This window comes from Carlito syrichta, unplaced genomic scaffold, assembly GCF_000164805.1.
Source record: "Carlito syrichta isolate Samal-C Ts95f unplaced genomic scaffold, Tarsius_syrichta-2.0.1 Scaffold309773, whole genome shotgun sequence".
Taxonomy (NCBI): Eukaryota; Metazoa; Chordata; class Mammalia; order Primates; family Tarsiidae; genus Carlito; species Carlito syrichta.
Window position 1 is genome coordinate 660,204 of NW_007253869.1, and position 12,058 is coordinate 672,261.

Sequence of the window (12,058 nt, forward strand, 5' to 3'; positions counted from 1 at the left end):
GAGTGAGACTCCTACTCAAAACAAAAAGCAAAAAGACAAACAAAAAAGGTAGCTTTTTAAATGGGAGTTATTACAGCACATTTGCACACTGATAGAAACAATCCAGTAGATAGTGAAAAACCGATGATGTGGTAGAGAGGGAAACAACTCCAGGAGCAAAGTCCCTGAGCAGGAAGACAAGACAGGGAAACTAGTACACAAGTTGGGGAGATGCACAGGAGCACTGAAGACATGTCCATTCCGGTAGGAGGGGAGGCGGATAAGGCTACAGGCAGACTGACAGATTTAGTGGGTGAAGGATGGGAAAGTTCTCTTCTGCTTATTCTTATTTTCTCCATAAAACAATAGTCAAGGATGTCAACTGGAAGTGAGGATATGGAAGGTGGGGTTGGTTTGAAGAGAGGAGAAGGTAAGTGGAATGACCAACTGACTACAAGATTGTGGTGGGATTACTGGGTAGTGCTGAGGGCCTGCTTGAGATCTATGCTCTACATGAAATAATCTTCCAAGTCAAAACATTGGTTGTGTTTTTCTCCTCTTTCTGTGGTCAGTCCCTGTCTAGGCACTGAGGGCTACATCTTTTTTTTTTGAGTTGGAGTCTCACTTGGTCGCCCAGACTGGAGTGCAGTGGCTACTCCCAGCCACCGCAGCCTCAACTGCTGGGCTCCGCGATTCTTCCGCCTCAGCCTTCCGAGTAGCTGGAATTACAGGCGCACACTACCATGCCGGGCTGATTTTTTTATTTATTGTAGAGATGAAGTCTCGCTGCCCAGTCGGGTCTCGAACCCGTGGGCTCAGGCAATCCACTCACCTCAGCCTCCCAAGGCGCGGGATTACAGGCTGAGCTACCGAGCCCGGCTGAGGGCTACATCTTACTACAATTAGTTGGTATATCAACCAATCAGTAATTATTTTATTTATTTACTATGCATTAATATACATTAACATTCATTCATCCAGTTATATTTATTGAGTGCCAAGCACCATTTTAGGTACTGAGGTTAAAGTGGTGAGCAGGCTGGGCTCGGTGGCTTAGTCTGTAATCCCAGCACTTTGGGAGGCCAAGGTGACTGGATTGCCTGAGCCCACAGGTTCGAGACCCGCCTGGGCAACTTGGCGAGACCTCATCTCTACAATAAATCAAAAACTAGCCGGGCGTAGTAACGCATGTCTGTAGTTCCAGCTACTTGGAAGGCTGAGGCGGAAAGATCCCCGGAGCCCAGCAGGTCGAGGCTATGGTGGCCGGGAGCGTGCCACTGCCCTCCAGCCTGGGTGACAGAGTGAGACTCTGACTCAAAATAAAAAAAAAAAAAAAAGTGGTGAGCAAAGCAGGCCTCTACCCCTAGGAAACTTATCTTCTACATCTTAAAAAATAGAGCCCTCATGTTTAGTAAACATAATGAAAACCAGTTAGGAAGTGGAAGTTTCCATATTTAAGTACTTAAAACTGAAACCATCTAAGGCCTTAGAAAAAAGATATCAGGGCCCCATGACAGACTGAGCCCAGCAAAGGAGTCAGGGAAGTGCAGCCTGCCACAGGGAGTGCATCTTTCTTTCCCACTATCGCTGGACTGGCTCGATGGAATCTGACCAAGTGCAGCAGACAGAAGAGTAATGTGCTAGAATTTTTGTCTCTAGTGTCAGAGCACGGATTCATCATTATCTCCAGAAGAGCATGAACTAATTAACCATCATAACAAAGCAAAGTCTGCTCCATCCAAATTCTCAGGACTACATAAACTCTAGAAGATACAACTTCCTTTGAACTTATGAATATGTCTAAAAGGCAAACAGAGCATACACTAAAAGGGTTTATTAACTGACCAAGACTCTTCATTTCATCCTCCTTTCTTTCTTTCTGGTCTGTTTTGGCCTTTTCCTACATTCTTTTTTTGTTTCCTTTCTTTTTTTCATGAATGTTCATCTTTTCCATTTTTAAATAAAATAAAGTTTCCTAAAACCACTGTTTCAGGAAGCTCCCATATACGAGGGGACCCAAAATAACCTGGAATGCATTTATTAAAAATTGTGTATTTATTCTTAAATTTTAAACTTCAGTCACCTTCAAAGTACTCCCAGTTTGATGCAATACACCTATGGAGATGCTTTTTCCGCTGCTCAAAGCAGTTTTTGAACTCGTCAATTTTGATGCCTTTTAGTGCTTCTGCCATTTTTCTGTTTCACCTCTTCCACATCAGCAAAACGTTTCCCTGTGAGGACTTTTTTCATCAGGGAAACAAAAAAAAAAGTCACTCCAAGTGAGATTGGGTGAATAGGGAGGGTAAGGCACAGGGGTCATGCTGTTTTTAGTCAAAAACTGCTGCACATTAAGCATGGTGTGGGCCGGTGTGTCGTCATGGTGGAAGAACCGGTCACTGTTTGACACAACTCAGTATGATTTTTCTGCCAGTCATTTCTTACAACAACACTAGCTGGTACACTGGTACCAATGGGTTCCTAGAACACTTACCTAGTGGAGGAAGCCTGTACTACAAGGGGTCTGCCCTCCAAAATGTAATTCTGAATCTTTGGGGGCCCCCTTCATAATTGACTATAGGCAGTGGTGCCTGGAACTCTGAGGAGAAAGCTTGCTTTTAAATCAGGGTTTCCTTCTGATTTGAGGTACATGGATATCAGAAGAAGAGTAGAGTGGGAGCGTGGACTTTGTGTTGACTCCAGGGAGAGATTTGGGACTCTTGTTAGTAACTCAGACTTTACAGCTCTGCTACAAAGAGCAAGAATAAAGTGCTGTATATTGGATCCAGAAAAAATTCAAGAGTGGAGTGGATAAGCTTTGTGCCCTATTCTTTTTTATTAATAGACACTTTTTATCTGTTGTTTCAGAAAGGGTATTAGAACATGACTGGTTTTGACTATTACATGCAGCATATCCCCATGCTATAACCCTCTTTGTCCAGTGGGTGTCAGACACACACAGCCTTTCTCATTCTTAATCTGTATTTGTTGAAAACGACCCTTTCACCCACCCTTGCCCTGGTTAAAAGGATCAATTTTTTGCAATTTAAGCATGCAAAACAACTGAAACAGTTGCCTAGATACTGGAAACAGAGTTGTACTAAGAACTTGGGATATGGTCACACCCAGGACAGTGTGAAAGGGGTGATAAATGTTGGGGAAACCCAGGTTAAGTCCAGTGGGTCTCACTAAACAGATGTTAAGTGCTAGTATGAAGGAGGGTCTCTAAAAGGAACGGCTAAGCCTCCAGCTCCGAAACACAGAAGCACAGCCATGATATAAAGTCTCCTGTTTCCCTCAGGTGAAAGAAGTTGAGGCTCTGACCAGTAGTTAGTGTCCTAGAAAAAGCACTCAGTGTAAACAATTAATCTCCCACTTCCCCTTGAATAGATTAAGTGTTTTGTCTTCGGCCTGTGGTAAAACATTTCTTTGAGCCTCAGTTTTCTAATATTTATTTATTCATTTATTCTTTCTTTCTTTCTTTCATTTATTATTTTTTGAGTCAGTGTTGCTCACCGCAGTCTCAACCTCCTGGGCTCAGGAGATCCTTCTGCCTCAGCCTCCCAGGTAGCTGAGACCACAGGAGCATTCCACCACAGCCAGCTACCTTTTCTTGTTTTAATTTCTGTAGAGACAAGGTCTCACTATATTTCCTATGCTGGTCTTAAAATGTACTTCTGGCCTCAAGCAACCCTCCTGTATTGGACTCTCAAAGTGATGGGATTATAGGTATAAACTGCTGTGCCTGGCCAGCTTCCTGATCTTTAAAATATGGCCTTGTCTACCTGAGATACTGAGGAGAGGAAAAATTGAGATATCGTTGAAAAATGTTTTTGGGCCGGGCTCGGTGGCTCAGCCTGTAATCCCAGCACTCAGCCAAGGAGAGTGGATTGCCTGAACCCACGGGTTCGAGAGCAGCCCGGGCAACTTGGCGAGTGCTCATCTCAATAAATCGAAAATTAGCTGGGCATGGTAGCACCCGCCTGTAGTTCCGGCTACTTGGAAGGCTGAGGCAGAAGGATTGCCGGAGTTCAGCAGGTCGACCCTGGGGTGGCCATGAGCATGCCACTGCACTCCAACCTGGATGACAGTGAGACTCCAACTCAAAAAAAAGCTTTTGGATTGTAAAGTTCTATTTCGATATAGAATCAAATAAAAATACAAAGGCAAATGTAGAATAGTTTTGAATATAAAATAATTCAGTGCTCAAAATTTAATAACCTTGGTTAATAATTCGTACAGATTTTTTTTTCTCAATGTATTACATCAAGACTTCTTTCTCTGCTGTGTTCAACGCCAGTCACATGGAATTTTGACACACTTAGGGTCTGTGTCACAAAAAGTTTAATCTAAAGAGAGACACTTAATATAAATAATGATCCCTTTGAAGGAGAGGAGATTTTCTAGCCTTTACATTGCACTATTAATAGACAGTCATAAGCTACTTGTAAATTCAAAGTGCTAAAAAAATAGAAATTTTAATCTTTCACAGCTCTTTCTTTCCAGTGTATTTGATCCCATAACCTTCTCCCCCTTAGCTTCTTAGTTTATAAATTAAGAGGGCTAGAGGTTAACATATTGATGTCATTTTGCACTGGTTTTATCAAGAGACCCCAAATTCACCACATTCATGTTTTATCCCATATTAAGTCTGCACTATTTACATTAGAATTACAAAACATTACTGAAAGAACTCACGTTTGAGAAGCAGAAAGATTGTTTGTTTGTACCTGGATGTTGAAATCTGAGCAGAAATCTTCAAATCAGAATGCTTTGAATCCATCAGATTTTCCCCCAGTGCTTTCTCAGGTTGTCAGGAAAGGCCAGAGACAATTCAAAACGTTTTCATTTCCCATGACTCATCCCCCTCCCGTGGAGTTTTGTGCTATATATTCCCTGCCTTGTCTGTTCTTTTTGATGAAAATCCTTTACACCCTATCCCACTTTTTTTTTTTTTTTTTTTGCTGAGGTTTTCAATTTGCTGTATCTCAAACTAGCAAAAGGAGAAGGAGAGGAGGTTGAACTCCTAACCTTTGAAACCTCTTAATACTTGCTGAGTGATCAAGGGACAGACTAAAAAAAAAAAAAAAAAGACTGCTGAACGGACTTTACCCTGTTTGGAAAAGCTTTTGCTACAGTAACTCAACTAACTTTGTTTTAAGGAATTAAGTATCTATTTTCCTTAAAATCCAAAATCTTTTGGAACATTTTTCAGAAAGTAAGGCCAAGTTTCTGTCATTAGTGGTCAGTTTGTAAAACTTTATGTTTTAGATCCACTTTAAAATGAAATAATTTGGCCAGGCATGGTGGCTCAAGCCTGTAATCCTAGCACTTTGGGAGGTCGAGGCGAGAGGATTGCCTGAGCCCAGGGGTTTGAGACCAGCCTGGGCAACTTGGTGAGACCTGGCCTCTACAATATATCAAGAAAAATTAACTGGGCACAGTAGCACGTGCCTATAGTTCCAGCTACTTGGAAGGTCAAGGTGGAAGGATCACTTGAGCCCAGCAGGTCGACGCTGGGGTGGCCATGAGCATGCCACTGCACTCCGGCCTGGGTGACAGAATGAGACTCTGACTAAAAAAAGAAAAAAAAAAGAAATATTGCTTAATAACTTTATTTTACACTTAAACTGTCTGCTATATTGCTTCTTGGTTTTGTTTTTGTTTTTTGTTTTTTATTTTTTCCAACAGCAAACATCACTGCTCTCACCTTAAGGCAGAAGTTTCTGAGTGAAATTCTTCAGGGACATGGAGGCACAATTTCAATATGGTAATACGTTAGTTATCTCGGAACCTCAACAAGTGTTTCATATCAGCGAGGTGCTGATAATTCCCTGTGTCTGCTTTTCAAATAATGTATAGATGCAAAAATATTAGAAGTTGTGGGAATAGGGTTTTAAGTTTTTGTTTTGGGGTTTCAGCCAACCTTAAATAAGAGCTGTGAACAGTGATGCTACCACCCCTTCCTGGTAATTTTGTGTCTTCTCTACTCTTCACAGCTCACAATGACACCAAAGGAAATTCCCATTATTCTCAATTTCTTCCACTTCTCTCCTCCACCCCTGGATTTCTCCTATTTTCAAGAAACTTGAAGAAGTGGTCTCTTCAACCTTGAAGATGTGGTCTCTTCAACCTTCTCACCTGTATTCTCAAATGATCCAGACCTAAATATTTTAATACACTGGCCAGTCTATTTCTGATGAAATTAAAAGTGCCTGCCCAACTGTTCCCTTATTTATAAAGCTCACAAATGCTGTGTGACCTGTAACATTATACCAGCTACTGAGCTCCCCCGGAACAGTTGATGTGGAAGGATTTTACTTCCACTTGGTTACAAGGAGAGAGATGGAGAAAGTGAGAGGCGTACATTGCAAAGAGAAGTAATTCAGTCCATTTTCTCGGTGATCTCTGGAGGCCGTGTGCTAATATTTAAATTGAAGAGGAGGGAGGAGACGGGCCTGAGGATGGAGAGGAACAGTGGAGGTGGGGGCGGAGCCTCGGGCAGCAAATAAAAGCCTTGCTAGGAGAGAAGCGCGTTCGTGTGTGGAGCCGCCACTCTCCTGAACCCGGAGGGATGGGGCAGCCTGTGCCGTAGGACGGGAGATCAGAAGGAGGAAAACAAGGGCAAGAAGACCAGCGAGAAAAAGAGGACATCTGGAAAAAGCGGAGGCAGAAGACCGGGAAGGGAAAAGAAGCCCTTGGCAGGTGGAAACCAGATCTAGAGCCAAACGGTCAGGTCCACAGTTTGTTTTTCTGGGAAAGAAGAAAGTACCTGAGGATTGCCCTTTTTTCTCTGCAGTTAATGAAAACTACTCTTGTCCTCATCATAAAAGAAGAGACTAAGGGGAGGTAAAAGCCATCTGTTTTATGAGGAGGAGCGCTGAAGGGAAATCCGGACTCTCTTTTTGAAGCGTCTGAAATAAGCCTCTGCCTGGTCCACAGAACAGAATCATCCTGGTTTCTGAAGACACATCCCTTTCAGCAGTTCTATTTTTTATATTTAAATATATGTCTGCCCCCCCCCCCCCCGCGCACCTTTTTTTTTTTTTTTTTAAGCGAGACTTTTCTTGTTTGCAAACACGAGTGACAAGCAAGTGTCAATACGGGGTGGGACTATTTTTTCGTTTTCCCTTTTATTTGCTTGGCTTTTTTGGAGGGTAAGAGTGGTCCCTATTTCGGACAAGGACATTTTAATTTAAAGCTCTCTCCATTTATTCACACGCATACGCATTGAGGAGAGACAGCCTTGGGGGGTGTTGGAATCCTTCCGAGAACGATGGAAAAGGGAGCCAGGCACCGAAACAACGCTGAAAAGAGCCACCCAGGTGGGGGCGAGTCGGAGGCCAGCCCGGAGACTGGTTCCGGAGGGGGCGGAGTAGCCCTGAAGAAAGAGATCGGATTGGTCAGTGCCTGTGGTATCATCGTAGGTGAGTGCAATTCCTTTTCCCACCCACGCTCCTCTTTCCCTCTGGTGGTCCTCCTGTGGGACCCTAACCCTTCTGAAGCATTAGTTTTCTTCCTACTCCTGAGAAAGGGAATGCCACTCACCTGTACTGTAACCTATCAACACGGGTCAAGTTTGAGAGGCATGGGGAGGGGATACCTATCCTATCTTACATCTCTTGCTCCAAACAAGGCAAACAATTCTGTCCTGTCAGTGTACATAGAATGGAGCAAATCGGGGTCATAAACCTGGATGATGATCTGCATTGCCTGGGAGCTTGTTAAAAATATAGGTCCCGGGCTTTACACTTGGAAGTTCTGATTTAATAGGTGTAAGGTAGGATTAAGGGACCTGAATTTTTAGCAAGCTTTTGGTGCAGCCACCCTCACCAGGCTGTGGATTGGCTTTTGAGGCATATTTGGTAGATATTTTGCTGTTTTATGTTATATGAAACTATGGGATGTGTAATAAAAATGGCAACAAGGACAACAATGCCTTGCCTTCTTATAGGGCATCTATATCCCGTATCCTATAGCCATCTTATGCGGCACTTCCACTGCGTGAAGTAGATGTGACAGGATTGTTATTCCCATTTCACGATGAGGAAGTCGTGGGAGAAAAGAGGGGACAGATTGTGTCTTTCTGTAAATGGATAGTTGGCAGTTTTCTCCGGCTGCCTAGTGGATTCCACCTGCCTCAGCACCCACGGAAGACATTGTGAGGTTCTCCAAGGGAATCAGAAGTAACTAGAATGTGGAGTTGAGGAGGAACAGACGGGTAAAATGTGTGCCCCAGCTGGGGGGGGGGGCTCTGAATGTGCCAGTTCAGGCCCCTCCAACACCCCAACTGTACTCCACAGGACAGAGGGGTCCCAGATACAGTTTTGTCTCTAGACAACATGTCCTCTTTCCAGAGAAGCCCTGGAGATGGATAGTGAGCAAGGGCTTCAGAGGGCAGAAATCTTTGGTGGAGGACTTTACTTTCTTCTCAGAGAAAGGGGTGCAAGACTGTCAGGCCTAGATATGTTTCTGTGTCATCTCTCCAGAGTTCCTTTATGAAAGCTTAATGTGTCCTGGTGCTCATGAACCAGTTTCTCTGACCGACGCCATGTTCCATGTGGTAGCTCAGAGACATTTTGGCACCTGAGCAATAGTGACACTGGAGAACACCCTCAAAATCAAATAAAATCAGTTTAGTATTCAGATAATCCTCTTCACCTCTACACCCAGGCTTCAGTGATCATGTTATCTCCCATATCTTTTCAAAATGGGATCCCTTTTCTTTTCTTTTCTTTTCTTTTCTTTCTCCACCCTCCAGAATTCCATTTTATCTGATTCTCTGACTCTGGGAGATTTTCCAGCATCTACAATTATAAGAAAGTTAAAGTTATAAGAAAAATTATAGTCCTGATCTGAATCTCTCATTACTTTTTCTTTGCCTCTCCTTTACTTTATCTCAATTGCTCTAAAAAATGAGATCAGCCAAGTCCTCAGTATGTATATCACATGCCAGTTAAGATCTATAAATAGCCCAGAGCCTGTTACCTCTTTCACCAGTTTGACTGATAGAATTAAGCATTTTCCTCCCTTTGGGAAAGTTCTGATTTACACATAGATGTGCATGCCCACATGTACACAAGCACAATTCAGACCTCCTTCCTGCCTCAGCCTTTCGGGTATTTAAGAGCAGAGGGTATTTATTCTATACGCTGAGGTTTTCATCTATTTCTGTGACATTTTTACTAAGACTATGAAGAAATGGGAGTGTACAATAAGTATAATTTCAGTTGGGTGAATGTTAACTACTGGTTTGCCCACGACCTCATAGATGGTACTTCAATGTGAGAATAGTTCCAAAGCTCCCCACGGTGGCATTATAGTAACAAGAATAGCAACTATGGTGTTCTGGTGAAGAGAGATTCCAAATATGTGATGTCAGAGAAATCAGGATAGGTTTCCAAAGTGTGAGATTCCTTGGAGAGTTAATAGACACTGTTCTACTCCCATTCATGCTAGAATGAGACACAGATTACCTCATTAGGATGAAATGGGAGCAAAATCCTTTCTGTTTCTCCTCCTGCATGGCTGTTGAGTTGCAGATGTGCTGAGGAACTGCCCTGTCCTCTACTAGTGGGGTTTCCAAGTGAATGATAGTGATTTCGGTTTTTTCCAAGACCAAATGCAAAAATAGAAGTAGCACTTTTCACACAGATTTCAGTGATCTGGTTTCAATGTCAACACTATGAAAGAAAGAGAATTAAAAGGCAAAAAGAGACAAGAAATTTGCTAAGTGAATCGGGGGGTATGGCATGATTTCGAAAGGTACGTTTACCCCAAATCTCTCTATCTCATACCCAACTGACTTAGATAAATTAAACTACATGTTTCACATAAGCTCATAAAATTCATTCACAATCATCGCAGATGACCAAAAGTAGGAATAACAGAATGGCAGGAATGATGGGAATATGCAACAAGCTAATAGAAGACTCATGCCATAGAGTTACTTATAACCTGATTGGGAAGGTGAGATTCATATGCACTAAACAGAGAACATTGAAAATTAATATTTGGTTTAGTTGTATTAGAACTGAAGGAGGGCAAAGTTAGATGAATGGCAGAAGGCACATGGAGAGAGAGCTTCTCACCAAGAACAGATTAGGAAGATTCTTGAAGGATGTCAGGAAAGATGGAGTAGGGAAGATGGGTCTGGGAGGTTTTGTAGGTAAAAGTGTAAGGACTAAACTGTTTTTTTCCTTGATCAAAAATTGTGTCCTAAAAAAAAAAGTTTGAGCCAGGCTGGTTGTGCAGGCCTGTAGTCCAGTTACCTGGGAGGCTGAGGCAGGAGTATCTCTTGGTTACATCAAGCTGTGGTCATACCACTGCACTCCAGCCTGGACAATATGGTAAGACTGCCGTCTTAAAAAAAAAAAAGTTGTGTTGTATACAACTCTGAATCTTTAGTTCTCAGCAGAGTGCCTGATATGGAGCAAGTCCTTAAATGATTTTTGAATTTAATTGACTCGAACAAAAAATCTGAAGGCAGTAGTAATAATAAACACAATCTGACCGGGCACAGTGGCTCAAGCCTGTAATCCCAGCACCTTGGGAGACCGAGACGATTGCCTGAGCCCATGGGTTCGAGACCAGCCTGGGCAACATGATGAGACCTCGTCTCTACAATAAGTAAAAAAATCAGCCGGGTGTGGCAGCGCATGCCTGTGGTTCCAGCAACTTGGAAAGCTAAGGCAGAAAGAGGGCCTGAGCCCAGCAGATCAAGGCTGCAGTGGCTATAAGCATGCCACTGCACTCTAGCCTGGGCGACAGAGTGAAACGCCAACCCAAAAAATATATATATATATATTTAAAAATATATATATTACATTTTGTAGAGACAGAACCTCGCTGTGTTACCCAGGCAGGTCTCAAACTCCTGGCCTCAAGTAGTCCTGCCACTTCAGCCTCCCAAAGAGCTGGGATTATAGGTATGAGCCACCATATCTGGTCTTGTTTTAATTTTTTAACATTACCCTTGCCCTAACCTAACCAGACTTTTGCTCTCCATGTACTTGGCTAAGGAGACCTATTGGCAGCAGATGAACCTAGATTTCACCATGAATGTGGAGTCCACTCAAAATCTAAAGAGGGTATGAAGGATAACAAAATTCATTTATGAATGATATCAAAGCTACTGTTAATATCTGTCATTATAACCTCTTAGTATCTACCTAACATACATAAAGTTATTTGTGCCTCACGATAACCCTTGTTTGGTAGGCACTTATTATTTCTTCCTTCAAATAAGGAAATAGAGGCTCAGAGGAATGTGACTTTCCAAAAATAACACAACCAAAAATATTGGAGCTAGGATTTGAACCCAGAGCTTGTCTGAATCCTGAATCAAACTCTTAAGCATGTAAGCATCATAAGCATCTCAAACCCATAAGGGATATTTTCCTTTACAATCTGGATCCTTATTCTTTTTTATAGATGCAGCAATGAATGCTGTGTTTCCAGTGAGGAAGGTTCCCAATGTAAAGGGGAGCTGGGAATAGAAGAAAGTAATGTTCCTGGTGCAATTGCAGGAAGACTCGGGGTGAACCTGAGGTGCATCTGGCCAGCTCAGACCACGCTCGCATTAACTCCTGCAAATGCACCCCTTTCCTTTTGGACCAACATTCTTCCCACAGAGTTTCTGGCTGTTTAAGTACCTTTATACCAGTCATGTATTTAAGTATGTAACCAGAATCTATGTCTTGAAGGCAAAAAGGCTGACTGAAGAGCCTATAAAATTTTGCCAGACCATTATGTTCTCAGCACAATGTATGTTCATGAAGGAACTTGTTTCATTTGCTGCAGGACAATACTGGATGCAAGTCTAGCTACTAGACTGCTATTTCCCCACTAATACAATTTTTAAAAAATAGTATTTATTAGCCGGGCTCGGTGGCTCAGCCTGTAATCCCACGCCTTTGGGAGGCTGAGGTGAGTGGATTGCCTGAGCCCGCGGGTTCGAGACCTGCCTGGGCAGCGAGACCTCATCTCGACAATAAATCAAAAAATCAGCCGGGCGTGGTAGTGCACGCCTGTAATTCCGGCTACTCGGAAGGCTGAGGCGGAAGGATCGCCGGAGCCCAGC

At 42.8% G+C, this 12,058-nt stretch overlaps 1 protein-coding gene across 1 annotated transcript in view; it reads left to right on the forward strand.

Annotated features, from left to right (window-relative positions):
• Nucleotides 1–7,022: 7,022 nt before the first annotated feature.
• The window catches only part of SLC7A8 (solute carrier family 7 member 8), a 64,557-nt gene continuing 59,521 nt past the window's right edge, over nucleotides 7,023–12,058 (forward strand). Inside the window, exon 1 of the mRNA XM_008067790.2 lies at nucleotides 7,023–7,403. Coding sequence (XP_008065981.1) covers nucleotides 7,253–7,403 — 151 coding nt within the window. The 5' untranslated portion in view covers nucleotides 7,023–7,252. The remainder of the gene's footprint in view (nucleotides 7,404–12,058) is intronic.